This window comes from Oryzias latipes, chromosome 5 (genome assembly GCF_053564925.1).
Source record: "Oryzias latipes strain Hd-rR chromosome 5, Olatipes_Hd-rR_3.1".
Classification (NCBI taxonomy): domain Eukaryota; kingdom Metazoa; phylum Chordata; class Actinopteri; order Beloniformes; family Adrianichthyidae; genus Oryzias; species Oryzias latipes.
This window is the reverse complement of record NC_136241.1, coordinates 27953897-27979016: the sequence shown is the minus strand read 5'-3', so window position 1 is coordinate 27979016 and position 25120 is coordinate 27953897. Positions and strand designations below refer to the sequence as shown.

The 25120-nt window shown below is 40.9% G+C and overlaps 1 protein-coding gene and 1 long non-coding RNA gene across 7 annotated transcripts in view; one reads left to right on the top strand and one right to left on the bottom strand.

Annotated features, from left to right (window-relative positions):
• The window catches only part of LOC101156642 (potassium voltage-gated channel subfamily KQT member 2), a 32851-nt gene extending 10788 nt beyond the window's left edge, over positions 1 to 22063 (bottom strand). For 5 of the 6 annotated variants that reach the window (XR_013656075.1, XR_013656076.1, XM_023955136.2 and 2 more), the window contains exons 1-13: positions 21595 to 22063; positions 20941 to 21091; positions 19431 to 19521; positions 15249 to 15375; positions 13432 to 13607; positions 9910 to 10035; positions 9703 to 9813; positions 9513 to 9608; positions 8517 to 8611; positions 8366 to 8434; positions 8096 to 8125; positions 6847 to 6926; positions 5086 to 5316 (exon numbers count right to left, since the gene is read on the bottom strand). Coding sequence is in view for 4 of the 6 variants with exons in the window: in XM_023955136.2 (XP_023810904.1) it covers positions 5086 to 5316; positions 6847 to 6926; positions 8096 to 8125; positions 8366 to 8434; positions 8517 to 8611; positions 9513 to 9608; positions 9703 to 9813; positions 9910 to 10035; positions 13432 to 13607; positions 15249 to 15375; positions 19431 to 19521; positions 20941 to 21091; positions 21595 to 21730 (1519 nt within the window). In the remaining 2 variants the exon portion in view is untranslated. Of the gene's footprint in view, positions 1 to 1736; positions 1934 to 5085; positions 5317 to 6846; positions 6927 to 8095; positions 8126 to 8365; positions 8435 to 8516; positions 8612 to 9512; positions 9609 to 9702; positions 9814 to 9909; positions 10036 to 13431; positions 13608 to 15248; positions 15376 to 19430; positions 19522 to 20940; positions 21092 to 21594 lie in introns of those variants that run through there. The other variant, XM_078947549.1, reaches the window with a different exon arrangement.
• LOC144992201 (uncharacterized) lies at positions 2279 to 3671 on the top strand. Its single transcript, XR_013656077.1, has 3 exons — positions 2279 to 2405; positions 2784 to 2837; positions 3476 to 3671. It is a non-coding gene; the product is annotated as an uncharacterized LOC144992201 (long non-coding RNA).
• Positions 22064 to 25120: the final 3057 nt, after the last annotated feature.

The window sequence follows — 25120 nt, the reverse complement described above, 5'->3', positions numbered from 1 at the left end:
TTTCTCCCAAACCGTCTTTCAAGTGGTTGGAGCGTGGCTTTCAAACAAGCTCACTCCTGATTGGCTAGAATGGTTGCCATTGAAATGTTTACTCAGATCTACTCGGAGCAATCACTGCTTACCGATGATTTTTAGTTCCTACATGGCGGTGTCCATATTGCAGAAGAGAAGGTCACTGAATTGACTTCAGTTTGTCGGAGCTGGAGGTAAGTCATTTTCTATGGGTGTGTTACACTCACTTGGTCCACTTGATAAACAGTCACTGAGATGAACCCATCCATATACAGTTCAGATCAGCTCTGCTCAATTTAAGGAGACTATTAGAGGAAACAAACTCTGCGTCAAACCAAACAGCTCTGGTCTGAACACACACTCAGCTGATTTGTGTTTAGAAAAGAATCTGTGCTGAAATTAAGACCAGCTGGTCAAACTGAAATGAACTAAAAAACGTACAGTGCTTCTAGTCTGACTGACTGATGGATCACACTGACGTTTTATTATGCAGAAATAAGCTGTTGTTCCAAATCTAAAGTGTTGAATGTGACCACTGATCTAAATGTAATTGAATGTGAAGGAATCCCTTTAGTGGCCCTTTAAATAACAGGAAATATGTGCAGCAGCATGAAGCCAGCTCCAGTCTAATCGTTCAAACTGTGAAAAGCAGAATCAATTATGTGTGCAGTTGTTTCAGAGTGAAATAACTAAATAAGCAATGAATGAATAAGCATTGCTTTATGTTTGGATGTTTGACGTGAAAAGTATTTGGCAACATGTTTCTTTTGTTTGCAGATTTTTGGTAAAATGTTTGGAGCAATTTTGTTGTTTTTAATTGGGGATCTTCTGAATTTATTCATAGACACATTTTTATACTAGTAGAACATTGTGTTTTAGAAGAGTGGGTTTGTTTTCTAAAAAGATGTTCGGTAACGCTTCCTTTTACAGTACAGTACTTACAGTGTACTTAATTGGTATTTACATGGTACTTATAGTGTAACTACTGGGTACTTTCAGGGTACTTACATGGTACTTTTTATGGAATTTACTGGGTACTTACAGTGTGTTTACATGGTACTTTCTATGGGACTTTACTAGGTACTTACATGGTACTTTTTGTGTCTACTCTGTACTTACATGGTACATACTGTGTATTTATATGGTACTATTTGGTTCATACCTATGTGGTACATACTGGGTATTTATAATATTCTTACTGGGTATTTACATGTTGTGCAAAGGTGTCTTTTATGGTACTTACCACATGTAAGAACACGGTAAGTACAAATAAAGTACTTTGACCTTTAGGTCTGCACTCGCTGCATGTTTCATGGTATTTACCATGAATTTACCACAGAAACTACCCCTTAAGTACACTGAAACTGTAACTGTAAAAGAAAGTCAGCCCTATTTCCACTCAGCTACATGGTACTTTCATTACTAAATACCGGGTATGTTCACTTGAATATTACTTGGTACTTACCCCTTAAGTACAATGAAACTGTAACTGTAAAAGAAAGTCAGCCCTATTTCCACTCTATTACATGGTACTTTCAGTAGTAAATGCTGGGTATGTACACGTATTACCTTCCCGTACAGTGTACATACACACTTGGTCTTCTGACCTCACCACATGAGACAATGCTAACCTGTTAAGGGTAAAGTAACTACATTGTAAAAACATGTTCTGGCCTGATTACTTCTTGTAACATGAGGCAAGTTTAAAGAGAAACAAGACAGCAGTGAAAACAACAATCTTTAATATAATACATGTCTGCAGCATACAAAGTGTCATCACAATAAAATAGGTTTTAAGTACAAAACAGTGCAAAGGAGAATTCTAAAAAACACATTATTGGCCTGAGGGTCGTGCTTTTTGTCCATCAAAATTCTTTCAGCAGAGTTTGGTAACGGTGCAGGACTTCTTCAGGGTTTGTAACTGCAAGAAAATTCACAATATGAGCTCAAGTGAACATAAAAAGCAGAACGACTTTGATGAAGTACAAAATATATTTTACTTATTTAATCATTTCTGTAATGAGTTTGATAAATCTCTGATTTTTTTATCGCTTTGACTGTAATGCTTGAAATTAATCAATTATCCTCATTTAAAAACATGATAATAAATTATTCAAAACTTAACTTTTTTTTAAATATTGTTCTAAAAATGAACTTGTTTTAATATATATTATATAATGTCAGGAAAATATGTAAAACAACAAGGCTAAATATTTACTTTTAATACTAAAAACACCCCGAGTGTGTGTTTTTGTTAACTAGGTCGGGGCAAGTAACGTTGCAAATTCCCAGCGCACTTGAATGCAGCACAACTACCCCCAAAGTGAACGTGCAGATTAATCCGGAGAGCCTCGAGGCGCGCGCAACAGTTTGAATTTCTCTTCATCTGGCAGGTAAGCCAGTGTTTTTGTTTTTTTTAAATATTGGATAAATTACATGCAAATATTTAAACTGATCAAACTTTATAAAGAAGCTAACCTCGTGATTTCAAGCCACTATCTCTGTGTTTGAAACGTGACGTAAGAGCATGTCTACCTTACTCCAATAATTTCAGTTATTTCATGTATACATTTTCAAAGTTTGTAATGAAAATCTACAAACATTGTTGTTACTTACCAGGAGAGAGGCACCTGTAAAACAAACACGTAGCCTAAATGATAAAGTCTGTTGTTCTGTGCTCGTTTGACTGAGCGCACGTCTTTCTGGGAAAATCAAAGAAAGGCGTTTATTTAAAATAATGATGACGTACTTCCGTCTTTTTACCGCTTTAGATCAGCTGTGGTGAAGAAGACATTCCAGACGAATCCACAGGAGAGTAAGCTAAAGTAAGTTAAATCCACCAAGTGGACATATTATTTACATTAATGAAGAGTTTAACTGCATTTTCCCCATTTTCTTTTCTTTCGCCGTTTTTATTTTATTTTTATTTATTTATTTTCAAATATGAGAGAGACAACAATACCACCCAACACAGTGAGTGTAACTGTTTGAAAATTAAAACATATTTTTGTGAATAACTGTGTTGAATTTGAAATTGCCTATTTATTTCTTTTTTCCTTTTCTTTTACACTGCAATGTTTTTCATGCTAATGCAAATAGTAGGTGCGAATAATATTTATAAAGAAGAAATACACACAGTAATTGCCAATTAAAACATTGCTTTTGTCATTCTTTGTCTAAACAAATTAGATTTTTTTATGGCAATTTTGATTTTTTTTCTTTGATTTCTTTTTTGTTGTTCTTGTTTATGTAACTAAAATATAAAGTTGTGAATAATTTATTGTCATGTTCATAAATGAGGATAATTGATTAATTTCAAGCATTACAGTCAAAGCGAAAAATAATTCACAGAAATTTATCAAACTCATTACAGAAATGATTAAATAAGTAAAATATATTTTGTACTTCAAAGTCGTTCTGCTTTTTATGTTCACTTGAGCTCATATTGTGAATTTTCTTGCAGTTACAAACCCTGAAGAAGTCCTGCACCGTTACCAAACTCTGCTGAAAGAATTTTGATGGACAAAAAGCACGACCCTCAGGCCAATAATGTGTTTTTTAGAATTCTCCTTTGCACTGTTTTGTACTTAAAACCTATTTTATTGTGATGACACTTTGTATGCTGCAGACATGTATTATATTAAAGATTGTTGTTTTCACTGCTGTCTTGTTTCTCTTTAAACTTGCCTCATGTTACAAGAAGTAATCAGGCCAGAACATGTTTTTACAATGTAGTTACTTTACCCTTAACAGGTTAGCATTGTCTCATGTGGTGAGGTCAGAAGACCAAGTGTGTATGTACACTGTACGGGAAGGTAATACGTGTACATACCCAGCATTTACTACTGAAAGTACCATGTAATAGAGTGGAAATAGGGCTGACTTTCTTTTACAGTTACAGTTTCAGTGTACTTAAGGGGTAGTTTATGTGGTAAATTCATGGTAAATACCTTGAAACATGCAGCGAGTGCAGACCTAAAGGTCAAAGTACTTTATTTGTACTTACCTTGTTCTTACATGTGGTAAGTACCATAAAAGACACCTTTGCACAACATGTAAATACCCAGTAAGAATATTATAAATACCCAGTATGTACCACATAGGTATGAACCAAATAGTACCATATAAATACAGTATGTACCATGTAAGTACAGAGTAGACACAAAAAGTACCATGTAAGTACCCAGTAAAGTCCCATAGAAAGTACCATGTAAACACACTGTAAGTACCCAGTAAATTCCATAAAAAGTACCATGTAAGTACCCTGAAAGTACCCAGTAGTTACACTACAAGTACCATGTAAATACCAATTAAGTACACTGTAAGTACTGTACTGTAAAAGGAAGCGTTACCAGATGTTCTTGCTTGTTGACAAATGTTTTTTGGACAGGTTTTTGTGTTTACGGAGAGCTGTATTTGTTTCCTGCATAGCTATTTGTTTGCTGACAGACCGATTTATACGCTAAATGCAGTTCTTGTCCCTTGATAGTTGGTATTGTTCCACATATTTATTTGTATTTATTGACACTTAGTCGTGTTTGTTGAAATATGGTTTGTTTTTGTTGTCATTGACAGTTGTTTAGTTTGTTAACATTTGATTGTTGGTACCTATATTTTTTGGGGACATTTTCCGTGTTTGCTGTTGGTGATTTATTTTTTTGTTACCTGTTTATTGTCAGATTATTTTGTTTGTCGACAGTTCTTTGTTGGTGAATGCTGTTGTTCGTTAGCTGCTAATTATATTGGTTGACAATCTGCTTTTGTCTTTTAAAGCTTCTGGGGGGTATTCCAGAAAGCAAGGTTAACTTACCCCGACGTGAACCCTAAACTAGCTTACACTTACCCAAACGCTGCGTGTCAATATGACACATTTCATTATTAACATTAAAAGTGATTGTAACCATTAAACCCTTTTGATCAAATCTTTAATTTTTAAATCATGTTTATTAAATCTTTTTTTCTGTTAATTTTACAGCAGAAATATCAGAATCCAGTTATCACTACCGAAAACTGCTTTAGTTTTCTTCACAAAAAGTCTTGACTGGGGGTAAAAAAGGATGTGGTCTTTTTTACCCTCTGAGTTCTGCCGAGATGCTGCCCCTCGAATCCTGAATGCTTGTCTGGTTCTGCTGCGTTCTCCAAAGCTCCAGCTCTTTGGAACCTTACTGGGACTCTCCTCCATGCTGGGCTCCATGCTGGGGGATCTCCGTAAGGCCTGGACTCCTCCTGGAGTTCCAGGGGCTCCAGGCAATCCAGGACCAACAACTCCTCCAGGGGTGACACCGGCACCAACTGCAGGGACCCCTAATATCAGAAAGAAAACATGTAGAAATAAAAAACAAAGCAATTTTTCTTCAGGTTTTCTTTTGCCAACTTGTCATTAAATTATTTTATAGACATTTGAAGACCAAATGTGCTGCAGAACAAACAAGTACCAGTGCAAAAGGCAACACACTTAAGAAAGTGAAATTGATTACTTCTTTACATAAAAACCCAAACTTTAACTAACGTTAAGAGTGTATTACTTTTTTAGGAGAAACCAATGATCCCACGCCACAGAACGTTTTTTATCAGGAGCCATGGTAAAGTGCAATGAACTGACGTAGTTTCCGAAACAGGGGAAACAACAGAACTGGTCAGGAAATGTTTGGGATTCATTTGTATTTATAGAGAATAGCGTGCCCAACTGTTCAAACACAAGTGACATGTGAACCGTAGTTCGACCAAACAATGCTTTTGGCGCTACATACGTCATCAACCACGTGATCTGCGTTACTTGACACACGCCCCGACGCGTGCTGAACCACTCTGCTTCACGAAGGTGAAACAAGCGCCGGAGCGTTCCTGTCAAACGGGCCATCCCTAGTGCAAAGTATTGTTTTTGCCACTCTTCCTTCCTTATCGAGTGTTATATTTGGACCTGATCTTCTGTTTCCTGACCCTGTTTCTGACTCTGTTTGCCTGCTGCCTGCCCAGACTCTTGCCTGGATCCTGACTACCCCTGTCTCTTTTCTGATGCTCCCATGCCCGTTGTTGACCCTGACCCTGATTTAGCTTTAGCTGAGCTAATAAACCTGCTGCATTTGGAACTAGCCGTCTGCCTGTTCTTGTGAGAACACACTTGGTTACCATGTATTTTTAACCACATTTTTGGAAAGCCAATTGACATTGTTTGCTGAGGAACACAATGGGACATGCTTTGGGAGTATGGAACACAAAGACTTTTGATGGGGCCCAATTAGATGAAGCACAGAGCTGGACATAAAGTCAAGCTACTTCTCTGTGACGGTCAACATTCAAAATATTTCCACAAAGACTTTAATTGACCTATTTTACTGTTTTATCGTGACTAAAGCACAACTTGGTCAAAGTTCTCAGTTTGCTAGTCAATCTCTATTCCTATCTTCACCTTTGATCATGAACTGTGGGTCATGAACGAATGATTACAGTCATGGATTGACATGAAAAATGGAAACAAGTTTCCTTTTTAAGGCAACTTGTCTCCTTTAGAGACAGAATGTGAAGCTTAAATTTTTCTGAGGAGGAGCTTTATTTAGCCATTACTCCTCCACATCAAAATGTTAATGGCAGCTGTTCAGTGATCTGATGAGAAAGCCACTGGGATGCCTTCCTATTTCAAGCGTGTCCAACTGGGAGGAGGCCCCTGATACTCCCAGGATACCCTGGAGTAATCACAGCATTCATCTGGCATAGAAAAATCTTTTCTTTATAAAAATCTTAAATATTGGTGTCTTTTTTTTTTTTTTTAATTATTTCAGTGAGCAAGCTTTTTATGGAAATCAACATTAAATACAGTTTCTATGTAAAACTCACCATGCTGTGGGGAGCCTTTCCCTTTGGTTGCTGAATTTCGGGGAGATGAGAAGACCCTCTCCTTCAGGCTGACTTTCTGGCTGCACATTTACAGATATACAAATTAAAAAAAAGTAATCAGATCAGATTTGAGGATATTTGGTGTCAAACTGGTTCCTCGTGGACAAAGTTTGATATCTTTTCAAATACTGTAGCTATTTGGATCATACAGGCTGCATGCTTAAATTAAATGAAGCGTACAAGAAACAGCCAGTTAGACCCACAGAATTACGGTTCATTTTCCTGAAACAAATGAATGCTCATGTCTGCTCAGACCACCCAGAAATGTGAAGAGGAACCGACTAAATTCAGGGAGGAAGGCACAACTGTGACCTTAACTTAATGGGTCATGCCCAGGCGCCTACGTTTGACAATAATTTGTAGTTTGATATTTGGCCTTTTGGTTAAGCAGATGTGTCCATGAACTCACTGACGGTGGGTTCAAGGCGTCTACTGTAGAAAAAAGGTATAAATCAAATAAATATTGTTTGTACTGCCTTAGCATACAGTGAACGTGAATCTACAAAACTTAGTGTCTCAAACACAGACAGTGTTGAAAGACAGATGACAGTGACTTAAGTAAAAGAGGTTGGTGGGACATTGGAACCCACTCTGGAAAGAGAACTTCCCTGAAAGACTTTAAATCGTTTTTTTTTAATGCAATAAGGTATACATTTTTTTAAAGATCTTTTTAATGACACTTGAACCCTTTCTTTTCTTCTCCTTGATTTGACCTTGATTGCATCATTTATGGCTGTTAAGTGCAGATGAGTTTAGGTGTATATGTGTCTCCAAAAGACTGGATCAAACCCAGCAGTCTTTTGATCTGAACTAGAGGGGGAACAGAGTCAATTTTGTGGATTCGGAAGGTTTTGCATCTGTGGCAAAATCATCACTGGACCTTTTAGTGTCATCATGATGACAATGCAAAGGTCAAACTATGAGGACTTGACCCCAGTATTGCTCACTGCAAGAGAACCCATTTGCTTCATCCAGCTCATTCTTCAGAAATCCAGGGGAAGGCATGCTTTTATAGATTTTTTAATAAGTAGAGTCTAAAACTTGAAGATTTGACTTGGTTTGAGCTCAGGGATGCTAAGTCTACTAAGATGGCTAAAGACTTAAACCAACTGTCTGAAGATGTGATCTAATCCATTTTCAGAACAGCAAAGAAGCTCTCTGCAACATTAAAACAGAGCAAAAGACTGACCTGGGGGAGGGTTCAGGCTGGACATCCTTCCTGCACACAGACAAACACTTACAGTAAAACGTTTGTTGGACTAAAAGACGACAGAAAAAAAATAGTGGAAAATTTAAAACATTTTAAAAACTTGCAGGTCCTCTATGGACCTGGACATGTATGCAAAGACCGACACTTACAGGACAGAAAATCAATAAAGTTACTTCAGCGACTGGAGGTTATTTAGAGAGTAGCAGACAGTTCTGCACTGCTCAGTGAGAGCTGTGACATCTTACAGACCTGAAAGACAGTCCTGACTTGTTCTTGAGGTTTCTTAATAAGTCCAGCTGGTTGAGCGGAGGAATAAGCCTGCAGGGAGAAAACCATGATGATGAGGTACAGTAGGATTTTGGTGGATTGGGATTATTATTATCAATCGGATGTCTCTCACCTGTACATGGGGACAGACACTGTCCGTTCATAATAGTCCCAGGTGGATGTCAGGTCAGTGCGAGTCAGATTTGTGGCATAAACCCTCCAAGCGGCCTGCAGACACGCAGACTCATCTTTCATATGCAGCGCATGACATGTCATGTTTATGAACTTTAATAAATATCTGTTTTCAAGCTAGCATCCTTACTTAAGTGTCTGAATGTTTATTTACAGCATGTTCCCAGCATATATTTTCACAAGCATACCAGCTGAAAAATGCAGGCTCTCTTAAAGACCCACTCTGATAAAAAAGTTTTGGTAGTTTTAACGTGTTCTTTGGGCATTTTCCTGATGATGGAGGATATATATTAAGAAAATTAATCTTAGAATTGTATTTTTTATACAAATTGTGAATCAGGAGCAGACAAAAAAAAGCAAAGTTTGAAAAAGCTTGCAGCTGTGATATAGAAATTACAATTGGTAAACCACAAGCTCCCTGTTCTGCTCCACTCTGATGGATTTGCTTGTAGACAACTAGATCCATGTCTTTGTTTTCCTCTTCCGAGCTGACACCTGGCTCAAAACTGTACGGCTGGATGGGTCCTCTATTGTCCGTCATTTTTGCTGTTGTAATGGTTGGTTGGGGTGAGAACTAGCAGGAGAGCATGTAAACAGAGAGCTCTCAGTAACAGGGAGGGGAAGGAGAGGTGGCATTTCTCTGCAGCAATGATCCAGTCCACAAGGGACGTTTTTGATGAACTACTGCCGCTCTGCAGAAACTATGTCCAACAAAAACAGCATGGTCATAGTTAAAAGATCCCTTGAAATGCTTTGAAATTGGATTAAAAAAAAAAAAATCAGAGTGGGTCTTTAAGTCCAAATCCTCAGTCTCTGCATGGTTCCTGTTATCAGTCCGTTCTGTGGGCTGACTCACACCTTTTCAAAGCTACTAGCACAACTTTCACCGCTGACTTTCACACATTTGACCTATAGCTGAGCAGATCTGATGTCTCACCTGTATGAGGCCAGCTGCCGGGTTCCGCCTCTTCTCGAAGTGTTTCTGTCTGTGCTGTTCTTGGACCTTCAGAGCAAAACCAGAGCCCAGAATTCCCTGTGGACAGTAAAAGAGACAGACAGGTGAATAAGGGTGAGTGGGGGTCCCAGGTGAACTCAGAAGAAATCAAGTCAATAGTAAAAAGACTCACAGCTGGCAAGGCAAAAAAAGAAACTCCAATTAGAGTGAAGGTTGCAGCCAGTAGACGCCCATTCCAGGTGATGGGGAACTTGTCTCCATAGCCAATGGTTGTCAAGGTGATCTAACAGAAGACGATACAGACCTTTCAGAGGTGATGGAGTTTACAGAAAAGAGGAGTGAAGAAAAGGGCTTCTAAAGGGGATGTGATTCATCTTACCAGACCCCACCAGAGGGCATCTGCATAGGTCTCAAACTGCTCATTGTCTTCTTTTTCAGCCAAATAAACCAGAAAACTGGCCAGGATGAGACACAGGAAGCCGATGTACCAGGCTGTGATCAGCTCCTGCATTGAACCACAAACAGCTGATCAGCATCTCAGACCAGCAGAACTGCTGTACTGTGATAAAACAGGAAAATGTAAAACTACAGAAGTCTGTCACAACATCAGAAAGAAAGCAAACTCAGCAAAACCAACCTCAAGGTTCTGTATTGGGAAATAAAACTTTTAGCTCGTAACTATTGTTCAAATAATGATATTAGAACTGTTACTGTCACGGTGGAGGGTGGCTCGAGAGCCGGTTGGACCCAGACGCAGAGGCGGAGGCATGAGGATCAGGGCTAGTGGGTTTAATTACACAAAAAGAACAAACAAAAAGCGCTGCAGAGCAGGATGACAAAACCAAAAACTCACTGTGACGTGGCATGAGACAAGGAACATGGCATGACATGACATGAACACCGGAACAGGAATAATGGACCAACACAGGAGGAAGGCAGAGACAAGACTTATATACAGACAGGGCAGACAAGACACAGGTGGACACGATCAGGGCTGATGGGGACCAAAGGAAGTAAAACTCAAGAAAACAGACAAGACAGGAGACTTTCAAAATAAAACAGGAAACAGAAACAAGACAGAACAAGGACCATAAACAAGACAACAAGTTCAAATCATGACAGTCCCCCCCCCTCAAGGAACCGCTCCGAGGTTCCAAAAGTCACATGAGGGGGGGGCCCCGGAGGATAAACCTCGACGGGCACAAGAGTCCAGAGGACGGCCGGGGGTCCGCGCCGTCCGGCGAGGCAGGTCCGGAGGGCGGCCGGGGGGCCGCGCCGTCCGGCGAGGCAGGTCCGGAGGGCGGCCGGGGGGCCGCGCCGTCCGGCGAGGCAGGTCCGGAGGGCGGCCGGGGGGCCGCGCCGTCCGGCGAGGCAGGTCCGGAGGGCGGCCGGGGGGCCGCGCCGTCCGGCGAGGCAGATCAGGCTCTGGCGGGTCGGGCCAGCAGTCAGGCTCTGGCGGGTCGGGCCAGCAGTCAGGCTCTGGCGGGTCGGGCCAGCAGTCAGGCTCTGGCGGGTCGGGCCAGCAGTCAGGCTCTGGCGGGTCGGGCCAGCAGTCAGGCTCTGGCGGGTCGGGCCAGCAGTCAGGCTCTGGCGGGTCGGGCCAGCAGTCAGGCTCTGGCGGGTCGGGCCAGCAGTCAGGCTCTGCTTCCAGGCAGTAGGCCTCTAAAAGCCGCATGTCCCGCTCTGCTGGGTCCAGAAAATGGGGTTGGTCCATTCTGTCACAGTGGTGGGGCTCGAGAGCCGGTAGGACCCAGAATGCAGAGGCGGAGGCACACGGTTCAAGGGCAAGGGGTTTAATTACACAAAAAGAACAAACAAAAAGCGCTGCAGAGCAGGATGACAAAGCCAAAAAAAAAAAACTCACTGTGACGTGGCATGAGACAAGGAACATGGCATGGCATGGCATGGCATGGCATGGCATGGCATGGCATGGCATGGCATGGCATGGCATGGCATGGCATGGCATGGCATGGCATGGCATGGCATGGCATGGCATGAACACCGGAACAGGAATAATGGACCAACACAGGAGGAAGGCAGAGACAAGACTTATATACAGACAGGGCAGACAAGACACAGGTGGACACGATCAGGGCTGATGGGGACCAAAGGAAGTAAAACTCAAGAAAACAAACAAGACAGGAGACTTTCAAAATAAAACAGGAAACAGAAACAAGACAGAACAAGGACCAAAAACAAGACAACAAGTTCAAATCATGACAGTTACGATCCAGAGGTAGGGGTGAAACGATTAATCAATCAATCGATAAAACGATTTATGTTAATTGTTGTTATGTAATTGTTGTTAATTGAATTAACCTATGCCATTAAACCTTTGTTTCAAAATGAAATAAAATGGTTATATCGATATTGGAAAATTCCATTTGGATTGAGGAACAGTAGGTTTATTTTACTATAACTTAAAAATGACTAAGTGCATCACAGCGGATAACACACATGTGAAAAATGATCAAGCAGTCATTCCAGTCTAATGTGTGGAAACACTTTGAATTTAGCAAAGACTTGTGACCATACAGTGTGCTAGGATGTTTTAAAAATGCTCAGTTTGTATTATTTTGATTTGGATCCTCACAGGAAAATATTATTTCTTCAATGGAAACTAAAAGTATTAACCTCAATAATTACTAAATAGTAATAAGTAAGAGTAAAAATAAATAGCTGTTAAACAAAATACTTCAATGTTGTAAAAATCAAATTTTTAGTCTTGAACTTGAACCTTGAACCGTGTCAACCAACCACAGTTAAATACTGTTTTTTTTTATTTAAATAAAATTGTAAATTTGGTGCATAGAAAAAAATATACTCTTGTTTACAGTATTTTTAGCAACAACAAGCATTTTTAATGTTGTATGAAATAAAATGTTATTCTTTTTCTTATATTGTTATGTTCCCTTTAAACAAATGTTACAAAATGATACTAAAATATGAATATGAATAGCCTACACCCCATAGTGAGTAAGAATGCTGTTTTTTTTAATTAAAAATGTATTCAAACAAACGTAAATCAGTGGTTTGCGCTCTTGCCTAGCAGCAACAAAGTCCCAGCAGGAGGACCCAAAACAGAACACCAATGGGGGACCCCTCTGTGTGAAGCCTGTATGCACCCCCCACCCCCCAAGGATCCCCCCCCCCCCCCATCCAGAAACATGCCTTATGGGTTAATTGGTCACTCTAAGTTGTCCATAGATGTGAACATGAGTGTGCATGGGTGTGTGATTTGTGGCCCTGCAGCAGAATGGCGACCCATCCAGGATGCCCCCCACCCTCGCCCACAAGCGGCTAGAATAGGTCCAGGCAGCCCCGCAACCCCAAAAGGGACAAAACAGGTTCAGAAAAAGACTGAATAAGTGCAGCTTTTACAAAAAGTTACTGGAAATAAACTAAATTGAACTTTGGGGGCGACCATGGTGCAGAGATAGGGCGGTCGACCCATCATCGTAAGATTGCAGGTTCGATTCCTGCACATGTGTCGAAGTGTCCTTGGGCACGACACTGAACCCCACCTTGCCTCTGGTGGGAGGTTGGCGCCAGTGTTCGGCAGCGGAGCCGCCATCAGTGTGTGAATGTGTGTGTGCATGGGTGAATGGGACTGTGACTGTAAAGCGCTTTGGGCCTTCGAAAGAAGGTAGAAAGCGCTATATAAGTATACGCCATTTACCATTTGTACCATCTACACCTTGATCCAAGTGAGACCAAAAACCCACAAAGTTTGCATTTTCTGCCTCTTTTAGCTGTTTTTTGCACTGACAGTTACAGCTAAAATGCACAGTGACTGAAGTAGCATTAGTGACGGTGATTAGAACGTCAAGTTTAGAAAATCTAGTTGATCTAGTTTTACATTTAGCGGGGAGTGGGAGATGTGGTTTTTCGCAGGCCTCACCTTGCTGTGAGCATAAACCACTGAGCCTAAAAGTTTCCATGTTCCTCCCCGTCGGTCCATCCGGATCATCCGAAGAATTTGTAGAAACCTCAGGGACCTTATGGCTGACGTGGCAAAGACATTGCCTTGAGTCCCCGCAGCCAGAACTGAGATGGATGCGATCAGAACCATGATGTCTGCATAGATACAGATGAGATGACAAGTGAGACACGTCTGGAGTTTTTATTTTAATATGAAGCTGTCACTAATGTGGCCAATCTATTGGTGAATCATAAGCTTATTCCTGATGAAAGATGCATATTTCTTCTGCTTGCAGAGACACCTCAGCAGCTGCTTAGGCTGCAGCACACAGGCTGATGCTATTTTGGAATTCAGGTTCATCAGCTGATGCAACATTTCATCCAAAAATATTTTTAAAAAAAACTTTCGAGTGATGGCGCAGTGGAAAAACATTGAAAAATAATTGCGGGACACATCCTTCTGCAGTCTTCTTTTTCAAAATGAACTTATCCTCTGTTGTACATTAAAAGTTAATATTAATCATTAAATAAAAGGTGTATGTTAAAAATTCATGTATAGAAAAAAACCTGTGCAAGAGCTTTACTTGTCAAATCAGAGAACTCAAACTGCATTAGAAAACGAGACAGTTGGGATTTGGAGACAAAATTGATGTTTGTATTTAGAGCAAAAGTCAAGCACAAAAACTATAAATCAATTCATGCATGAGCAGAATGCTCAGGTTGCTGCAGGAGAACAGAGAAATGAAAGCAGAGCTGAGGAAAACCCGATGCAGAGAAGGGCATGGATGATTACAAGAAAAGGAAAAGGTCGTTTGTGTCAAACCCTAATGTTATTATTTATCAAGTATTAAATAGAAACTTCTCGTTAAGTTTCCATTAAAGCTGCTTATGGAGGTTAAAGGGGGAAAAGAAGAGTTTGCATCAAAAACTTCTTCTCTGAGAAGTGTGGTTGGGTGGAGGGTGTGCATTTATGAAATGTAAACTGGCAGAGCAGAGATGTCCCTTGAGTGCACTCTAACCATAATATCAATAACCCCTTCTGTCAATAAGTATAATTGATTTTTCCTGTTTTGAATGCATTAACTTAAACTTTATTGAACTTAAATACTTTTGAACATGCTATCTGAAGGATGTGTTCATGTGAGTTCCGTGTTACATTTTTTCATTATCAGGTGTCACTAATCTATCTGCCTGGAAAAACCCTTTGGGTCTCATCAAAGTTTAAAACGTGGGTAATGGTTCACAAAAAGAGCCACTACTAAGAAAATTGTGTTTTTGGTGTTTTGCACATTTTCTTGTGGCATTTTTCTGAAGAAGGAGGACATATATGAAAAAAGCTAAGCTTCCTGCTCCATGCATTCTGACGCAAGATCCATGTACATCTTTGTTTTCCTTGTCTGAGCTGACATCTGTGGAATTAGATCATCGTCTCTTGGTCTATTGAAACCCTCCAGTAGCCTCTGGTGTCCATAGTACAGCTATGCCTGTTTCCTTAGCGTGATCTGATCCCAGCACCAGAACTGTACGGCTGAATATAGCTACAATACTGCTCACCCTTTTTTTGTTGCACCGGTAAAGTTAGATTGGGATTATGAGGGGCTTTAAACTAGCAGGAGAAAGGCCGGGGTTGCTCTGCACCAACAGTTCTGCCCACAACTCAGAGGCAAATTTTGAATGGACTATTTCTCTTCTGCAGAAACTGTGCCCTAAAAGACCAAAATAAAAGACCAGTGGGAACCCTTCTGACATAAATTAAAAGATGATTTTAATAATCTTGGTATATAGCATCATACTCACCGATGACACAGAACGGCTTTCTGGCGAACTTGAGTCGTCCCCTCCATCCCCTATAGCGACAGCAGCAGCCTGCTGCCCAGATTCTCACCATGTACTCCACCCCAAACACCACAATAGTCACCACCTCCTGTTACATGCAGAAACACAAATGATTATGTTTAAGACATCACAGTGTAATGTCTTTGAGAGAGGGTTGACCTTTGCTCTGCTGCGGATGAAACACAGAATAATAAAGGCTCATTACTGTCAAGAGTGGCAGTAATAATCATTCATACTTCTTATGTTTTCTCCTCTACAAAGTTTACGCTCTGAGATTTAATTTAGGTGAGCAACATTGCAGATTAAAACAGCCCTCACTCACACCCCTCTTCCCCGGTACTGAGATAAACTGAGAATAATGCTAATAGCAGCAAAAACCAACCGATGCATGCATGCAGCATCAGCAGCAGCTGCCAACTTTGCAAGGAAAGCGAGCTGCGTGGACAACCTTGTATAGATTACATAATTTTGGCGTCATAATTTAGGTTATTTCCAATCTGTATCATTTTAAAGATTACTTGGTGTTCAAATGCAACGCATGCCTCTCACTATTTCTACCTTAAAATTTATATGCACAAGTCATTCATTTTGTTTTTTATAAAACTCCAGAAGAAGAATATAACTTCTGAAGTGACACATATATTGTGAAGTAATTTTCCTACTAATATTTTTGTTGTAAAAATGAGGACTCCTTAGATTTTGTTAATTTAGTCGATAAATATAGAAATAAATATAGACCAAAAACCAAACAGTAAATCTGTGACTGAGATTAAGATATTAAGACTTGCAGCCAAACAAAAGCCGGTTAAATTGACCAGACCTATAGCTTACAACGACAAGTGTGGAAAAACAGGGTTGAAAAATTACATTACATATAGTTTATTATATATATATATATATATATATATATATATATATATATATATATATATATATATATATATATATATATATATATATATATATATATATATATATATATATATATATTTTTTAACAATTTATAATTATCTTTAGGTTAAAAAAGATCTTTAAGTTATTGATGATCTTCAAAATGCTTTGTAGACTTGCCTTTTTAAGCAATTACATTTGGTAAATCTGTTGTAAGAAACATGGATGTGTAATGAGTAAAATATTACTCAAAATTAATTGGTTATTCCTTACACTACTTAGTTGCACCAAAAAGTAATACGGTAATTTTGAGATGCGTTACTCCCATGTACTCCATGTAGCTTAGTCACTAGAGAGTACTGAACACTGGTGCAAGATTCAGTCGAAGAAAACAGAAGTTTAAATATCAGACACTAGTTCCCAGGAAGCGCTTCTCAGACACATTTAATGTGAGACTTGCTAGGACCGAACTGCTGGTGCCATGGCGTGAAGAGGCACAGTATCTCTGAGCAGTTTGATTTCTATTTGAGGGAAGCTGCAGCATCAGCTGCCACATACCTTCATGGTACCTGGTCTCAACCCGGGATCTGCAATTGACCGAATCCAAAATCAACCCAAAGCAAGAGCGTTAGTGAGAAGAAGCTGAGTGACGAAAACCTTGATGTGTTGTTTGGAACTACCATCCCTTCTATTTTCTTCCACCTTCTTTTTCTACTCTTCTAGTAAATATTCAGAGTAGCTTCCAGAGCGTCAGAGATTTAATCTCCAGCATTTGCCATGAGGTCTTTCCCCAGTTGGACATATCTTTGAAATCTCACCTGTCCTTCTTCATTGTCATCATCACATAATAACCTCAGATCTTTGTTTCCAAACTCAACTCCCTTTCCTAAAATGGGAGTTGAGTCTGCAGGAATGCAAACCAGGTTTGCATTCCTGCAGACATCTCTTCCTGCAGAATTTAGAACCCAGGTTCTAAATTCCACCAGCGAATGCGACTCATTCCTAACCCAGAGGGAGCCTTCCACATTTGCTCAGCTGAGAACTGAAACCTCAGACTTGTCATTTCAGCTGCTCCACGATCAAGTGTAAGGATCTGTGACAGAGAGTGACTCCTGTGCACAAATGAGTCTGACTAAATGCACAAACTGAGTTCCTGTCAAGGTCCACAAAACACATGCCTTCCAGATGTGCAAAAATCCCTGATATTTCAAAGACTCTAGAAAGCAAGTTCTCAAGCTGGTTCTGTACTTCACAGTTAGAGCTCAGAGGTCTGATTGTTGGCCAGACTTTCTTCTCCAATATTCCTCCAGCATGGACTTTATCTTGGAGGAGAAGAATGAGATTAATTTAGCAGACAGAGCAGGTCCTAAGGTCCCCCTTTTAAAAGCGAGAACCATCAGCCCAACCAATTCAGAACTTCTGTTCCTGATGTCAACACAGAGTTACAGGGAAACATCAGCCCCTAACATTTAGAGCTTTAGGAAAGCCAGGGTGGACCTCATCCACCCACAGTGTTTTCACCACTTCTGTCATCAGCAGTGGGTGGACCAGCCTTCAAGTCCACAGGCTCTGCTTCCCTGCTGATGGATGTGCAGTGGGATTAAGAAGAACTTGGTGGGATTCCTTCCATAACATCTCAACATCCCAAATCAAAGCCAGTGTTGGTGGAGCACTGCTCCACCCTCATCTGAGGCAACATTTGCATCCTAAAAAAATGTTCCGTGCTATATAGAGAAACAAAATTAAAAAGCTATAAATTAATAAAACATTAATTATTTAAATAAATGTGTCATAGATCATTAAAATTCAAATTAAACAAATATGGCATTAATTAATTAAATTCCCATTAATTTTATTGAATAAATACATATAGTTATTTCACTTTTTTATTAATTATTTTATGGTCTGGTGTTGCAGCAATTGTCAAACTCACCCGTCAAAGTCAAATGGGTGGGACCCAGCACCTGATTGGTTACTTAGACCTCAGATAAATAGAATTGACTGGATTTGACTGGTGAGTTCATCTAATTTTGGATAGGTAAAAAAACCTTGAAAGCATTAAAAGAGTATAAAAAATAAAAGATCAAATTCTGGATTCTTAGATAATCGGTTCATTTAGCTTATTTCACTGTTAAACATTATCTACAGCAGCTGCTGCATTCATCCATGGAACACTGCTGAATTAGAAAAATATGAGTTTACAGCATGAAAGCTTTTTTTTAATCATTTGATTCATTTTAACTTTATTTTCAGTGTTGTGACAGCAAAGAATTGTGGGATTGAATTGTCGTCTCTTGGTCCATTAAAGCCCTCCAGTAGCCTCTGGTGTCCACAGGACAGCTGTGACTCTTTCTTCAGCACCAGAATCGATCCTTGGAATTAGATCTTTGTGAAGCATTTTAAATCTTAGTTTTCTTAAAGTCCCGAGGATGAAAGAACTTTATTATCTGGGTCAAAAATCTGTTTGGGGCAACAATGAGCTAAAGTGAGCCTGAAAAAGAGCACAAAATGGGCTTTTTGATGCAGCTGGTGTCTGTTGGGCTCTTATGTTTATCCATCATTTAATAAAGCCACACGTTTGTTTGTGCTGCTGGTTTTGAACCCCTCCAGTGCTGCAATTACAAACCACAAACAGCAGCAGAGTGGATTCAGCCATGTGGTTTGCTGATCAATAAAGCTTCTGTTTATCTCTGGTGTAACCAGTAAGGTTTGTTTGTAACATCCCTGCTCCTGTTTCTGGTTTTGGCTCGCTCTCCCATCACAAAATTACCTGCAAACTTCAGCAGAACTCTGGATCCACACCAGAAGAAATGCTTGTATTGCTATGGGACTTTCAGCCTTTTGATGTTTCTGACAGAACCTTGAAGCTGCAGCAGACACTTGTAAGATAGATGTTTGACTCCTTCAGGGCAGAGATGGAGTCTCCTGTTCCCTCCTTCAAGCTGACTCATTGATTGCAGCAAACAGCCCATTAAATCTGATCCCTCAGGTCACTGTTTTATTCTCAGTCATACCATTCGAGACCAAGATGGAAGAGGCAGATGGTCAGAAATAGTTTTGATGGGAACCAGAAAGGGCAGAACTTGACTCTGAAGAGGAGAAGAAAATCTCTACTCTCCTAAGGACGGGGAGAAGAATGTTGCAGCTATACTGAGGAAAGGTGAAGTCTTCCGGAATCAGAGTCACTCACTCAGAACTAAACACACAGTCAAATCAAGTTTTATGAATTTGAATGCTGTAAAATGGATTTACCAGGATGTAGAGGGCATCTTCTGAGCTCTTCTCATACTCTCTGATGGTGGAGAACACTGACAAAACCAGACAGGAGAAGACCAGCAGGAACCTGAGCAGAGAATATTTACATCAAACTCTCTGAAAAATAGATGAGATCTGAGATCTGCTCCAAACCTTCAGCTTTGAGCAGTCTCTGCTGCTGCAACTTTGTAATAAAATATGGAGAAATTAAATCACAGACAAACCCCAAAGAAGACTAAGAGAATCTTCTGATCAGATGTTAAAAAGACAGAAAATGAAATCTTAGAGTGTTTTTTGTCCTTCTTTAATGTTCTGCTCTTCTGTTATCTGCAGCGTTTCATTTCCAGGAATATTTAATAATGTAAGGAAAGGAAAAGAGTATCATATTAGGATGAAATACATAGGATACACTTCTTAGTCAGATTCTCTTTTACTGAATCAATATTTAGTTTGTTTTCAAACATAATGTTTGACAGCATCAACATTTTTCTCTAATATCTGATCCTGGAAGTCCTTGTGCCCTCCGGCAGAGTCAGAGTAAATTAACCTGAATGAGAGTCTGGATGCTAGATTTGTTTGCTATGCTGATGGACAGGCTGACAGACGAGGTAAGACAGGAATCTCCCTGGACAATGATGTTTGCGGATGACATTGTAATTTGCAGTGAGAGTAGAGAGCAGGTGGAGCAACAGCTAGAGAGGTGGAGGTTTGCTCTGGAAAGAAGAGGTATGAAGGTCAGTCGTAGTAAGACAGAATACATGTGTCTGAACGAGAGGGATCAAGGTAGAAGCGTTAGGTTACAGGGGACTGAGGTGAAGAAGGTGCAGGAGTTTAAGTACTTGGGGTCAACAGTTCAGTGTGATGGGGATTGTGGAAAAGAGGTGAAGAGGCGAGTGCAGGCAGGTTGGAGCGGTTGGAGGAAAGTGTCAGGAGTGTTGTGTGACAGAAGAGTGCCAGCAAGACTCAAAGGAAAGGTGTACAAGACAGTGGTGAGACCAGCTCTGCTCTATGGGTTAGAGACGGTAGCAGTGAGACAGAGACAAGAGGCTGAGATGGAGGTAGCAGAGATGAAGATGTTGAGGTTCTCCTTAGGAGTGACCAGGTTAGACAGGATAAGGAACGAGTACATCAGAGGGACGGCTCATGTTGCCTGTGTTAGCGACAAAGTCAGAGAAGCCAGACTGAGATGGTTTGGACATGTTCAGAGGAGGGATAGTGGATATATTGGTAGAAGGATGTTGGAGATGGAGCTGCCTGGCCGGAGGGCAAGAGGACGGCCAAAGAGGAGATATATGGATGTCTTAACAGAGGACATGAAGTTGGCTAACGTTAGGGTAGAAGATGTTCATGATAGAGTGAGGTGGAAAAGGATGATTCGCTGTGGCGACCCCTGATGGGAAAAGCCGAAAGAGAAAGAAGAAGAGAGTCTGGATGCTAGATAGTCCAAACCAACAAAATATGTCATGTGAGTTTTTCTGTTGGCCGACATACAGGCACTAATACGCACACGTATGCGTGATAGATGAACGCCCATCCTCGGGGTCGCTCCAAGACGTTGTAAAGGAAGTTCTGTAGTCGTCTGTAGAGAGCATTTCGCTTGGGGGGCTTCTTTCCCCCAGACACGCTGCTGCGCTGACGCCGAAGACCTTCATCACCACCTAAAAAACAGGAAAAAGTCACCTGAGTAACTCTGCCTTTCTCTATCTCACACACACTAAAGTTAGTTTATTCAAATTGCATTAACAGCCTTTGGGTTCTTCTGTTGGACCAGCACCTATCTCCCTGCCTTCTTCTCTAAAAGAGGCATTCAGAGCACAGGAGCCTTCAAAGCAGGCAAGCAGACCTCCTGGTCTTTGTTTCATGTGCATGTTCTGCTGCATCTCTGCTCATGGATGCTTCATGAAGGTTTATGTTTCAAAACTATTTTTTGCTCGGCAGGAAAATGCATTTCAAGCCGATGATTCCATTACCTGACGCATGCGCATTAAATACCTGGGCATCAACGCTCCAAACCTGAACGCCTTTAGTATTTTCACGTCTTGTTGTGGTCAGTGAACGCACCATGCGCAACTTTTATTAACCATCGTTTTACCACAATGATCTGCTAAAACTGTGCGCGTAAACATCGTTTTCCAGGCGCGAGCACGCGCCCCGTGCATACCTGCAGCAATGAGCAGAGCTCCGTCCTTGCTCGACTCGCTGCCTCCCGCCTCCAGACCCACGAAGCCAACCTTCAGCTTTTTCTGGTCAGCCTGTGGTCCGGGGAACACCCCCCCGTTCCGAGATTTTTGCACCATAACGAGGAGAAGCGCGGCGACCTGCAGACCTATGGCCGGCCCGCGGACTGAGCTCCGAGCAGGGGCGGAGACGAGGGGAGCATCGCTGCTGCGGAGCAGGGGAGGAGACGAGAGGAGAGGAGAGAAGGCTGGAGGAGACGAAACCCTCAGGAGAAAGACGGTTGCAGTCAGGACGAGCGGAAGGTCGCCTCTGTTCTACCTCATCTCCTCAATCATTCAGTGGGATTGGCGTCATGGAGGCTTCTTGGCAAATGAAAGAAGTCTCTTTTATCAGATAGTCCAACCTGCGCATCTTTGATCATGGCTGACTGTCACCACGGTAACTGGATCTTTGAGAACGGTAACCATGGCATCCAAGGGAGGGGGTGGAGTCAAGGATCAGCAAGATGCAGTCAGAGACCAGGAGGAGGGACAGACGGACAAACAGACTTTATTCATCTAAAAAGTAAATTAGGTTGTCATAAAACTCCTGTACAGACCCTTTAAGAAATTGAATATCATGAAAATGTGCATTCATTTCCATAAATCCATGCAAAAATAAACTTGCATATAGATTTAGGGTCCTCTGTTTGATTGATTCCAAGTTTTTGTTTATTTTTTACATAAATTGGAGTTCCAACAAATAAACTCACAATAATAGTTTTTCGGAAAATTAAAAAAACTATGTAGAAATCACCATTTACTCCTCAGTTTTTGCAAAGAAATAAAGACAGATTATAATCCCAACAAATCAATCAAAATAAAGTATTTCAAAAGAATAATACTTCAGTAGGGACAAGGCCCAGGTCTTGCTGGAAGATGAAATCTCTATCTCCATCCCAATCTTCAGCAGAGGGAATCATGAAGTCCCCTAAAACATTCTGCTGGACTGTTGCAGTGATTTTGAATTGAGGGAAGCAGAGTTTACCAACACCAGTGCTGGACATTGCAGCCCAAATCACGACTGACTGTGGAGATTTTACTGGACCTCAAGCAGCTTGGGTTCTGTTCCTCACCAGTCTTCCTCCAAACCCTTCAATTCAATTCAATTTAATTTGTATAGCCCAAAATCACAACAACAGTCGTCTCGATGGGCTTCGAAGTAAAACATGAACTCAAAAGGATCACGTATACAAAGAGTTCAACAGGAAAATACTAAAATGAACTAACAAACTGACTAAGCTATACTGGCATCCCTGCCCTTAGACCCCCCCTTCGCGGTAAGGAAAAACTCCTAAAAAACCGGATTCCGGAAAAAACGAAGAAACCTCAGGGGTGCCCACATGAAGGAGGGATCCTCCCCCAGGACGGACAGGCGATTTACCAGAACTCTTAGAGAAGAATTAACTTATCTAAATCTACAACTACATATATAAAAGTCCAGCAGACAAGCTCCATCCAGCTGTGGTTGGGGGGACAGTCAGGGGCGCGAGTCGAGCCTGAGACAGGAACCACAGCCAGGTGTAGGAGCAGGAGCAAAGGCGAGGTAAACGGTCAGGAACAGGAGCACGGATGAGCCAACTGGAGTCTGGAAGCACTCCCACTCCCCTCCTGGGGAGTGACCCTTGACCTTGATTCCCAAATGAAAGGCAGACTTCATTTTCAAGAGAAAACAGGAGCTTGGACCACTGTCCAACCGTCCAGTCCTTCTTCTCCAAAGTCTAGTTGAGACGTTTCCTCTGTAGGTCCAGGCTCAGAAGTGGCTTCTGAAGAACCCGACAGTTGTAGCCCATCTTCAGATGCATCTGAATGTGGTGGTTTTTGAAGCTGGTCCTCCACCTCATTCCACTCTTTCTGGATGTCTGCCAGCTTCTTGAATCTTGTCCTTTTGATAATCGGCTGTAGCCCACAGTCATCTCTTTTGCTGGTGCATCGTCTCTTGCCATCCATTAGACTTTCTTTTCATCTGCTTGGACACAGCGCCTTGTGAACAGCCAGCCTCCTTATAGGAACTTTTGTGGCTAACCCAAACAATTGAGGGAATAAAGGGTCTTCTGGTGAGTTGTCAAGTTTTCCTCATATTGAACCGAACGGAGACAATAAACTAAATTGAATCTGTTTAAAGACATCTGGGTAACCTGTGCAGATGCTTTGATTAGTTGGTGAAACTCTGTTTAAAACATTCATGTCCTGCAAAATTTTATCTGATTTCTCCACAGTATTGACATCTTTTCAAATACTGTTTTTGTAGGTTTTATGATCTGTAACCTCACTTGATGTGAAAATAATCACATAAATACCTGGAATCAATTAAACATTGGGTCATGAATCTATATTTTGTAGTTTAAAATAACATCAACACAGTACTATTAATACATTTTTAATAAAGCAATAGAGTGGAGTGTTGGGATGGACACTACAAGAGTGACAAGGGGATTTAATCCAGTCGGTGTACTTGTGGCTCAGATAGAGATAATTAGAGACTGATTATTGTAATGATTTCCTGTATCGCGTCTTAGAGCAGCAGGATTGAAAGTGTCTGTTGCTGAAGCTGCTCCTTAACCTTTACAGTGTACATTTGAAGGGGGTGTCCATGATTGCCAGGAGTTTTGCCAGCATCCTTGCTCCACCACATTCTCCAGGTTGACAAGTTTAGTGCCCATAACAGCCTTTTATTTTCCAAATAATTTTGGTCAGTCAATTGGCATCCTTTGACTTGGCAGTCCAGCCGAGCATCTTGTTGCAGATTAGAAGGACCCGAGACTCCATGAAAAGTAAAGCTAGTTAAAGCTGTTTATTAACATCCAATCATGCGTGTATTCACAAAGAACACATACTTTGCACTTATTTATTATATTAATAGATTAACACTTTATTGTATTAATATTGTTTTACTAAAAATGTAGATTTTCTGTTATTGTTATTATTATTCCCATCTACTATAAGTACCACAGTGCATACAACTTAACATTAACATGTTTGAATTCAATTTCAATAATAATAACAATTAGTTGCTCTCAGGCTGCTAGAAATTGGATGCTGGGGAAAGTATGATGCACTGGGGTTCTGTCCTCTTTTCTCATTTACTTCTCTCCTGCTCTACTCTTTTCTATATCGTTATTTTTCCTTTAGTCCTCCATGCATGATTGGTGCAGTGCGATTCATGTTTTGTCCCTATGTCTCACTCCCCAATGGGTAAGCTGGAGTGATTTCAAATTCCAGTTGGTTCGTCTGTGCTCCTGTCCTTGGCCGTGGACCTCACCTCTGGTTTGTCTTGCGCTCCCATCTGTCCCCCAGTTCCATCTGGATGAAACCCATCTATTCAAACATGTAGTGGCAGAGTTATATAAGCTAATTCTTCTTTAACAGTCCTGGTACATTGCCTGTCCATCCTGGGAGAGCATCCCTCCTTCATGTGGACATACCTGAGGTCTCTTCTTTTTTATTTCCTGGAATCTGTTTTTGTTTTTG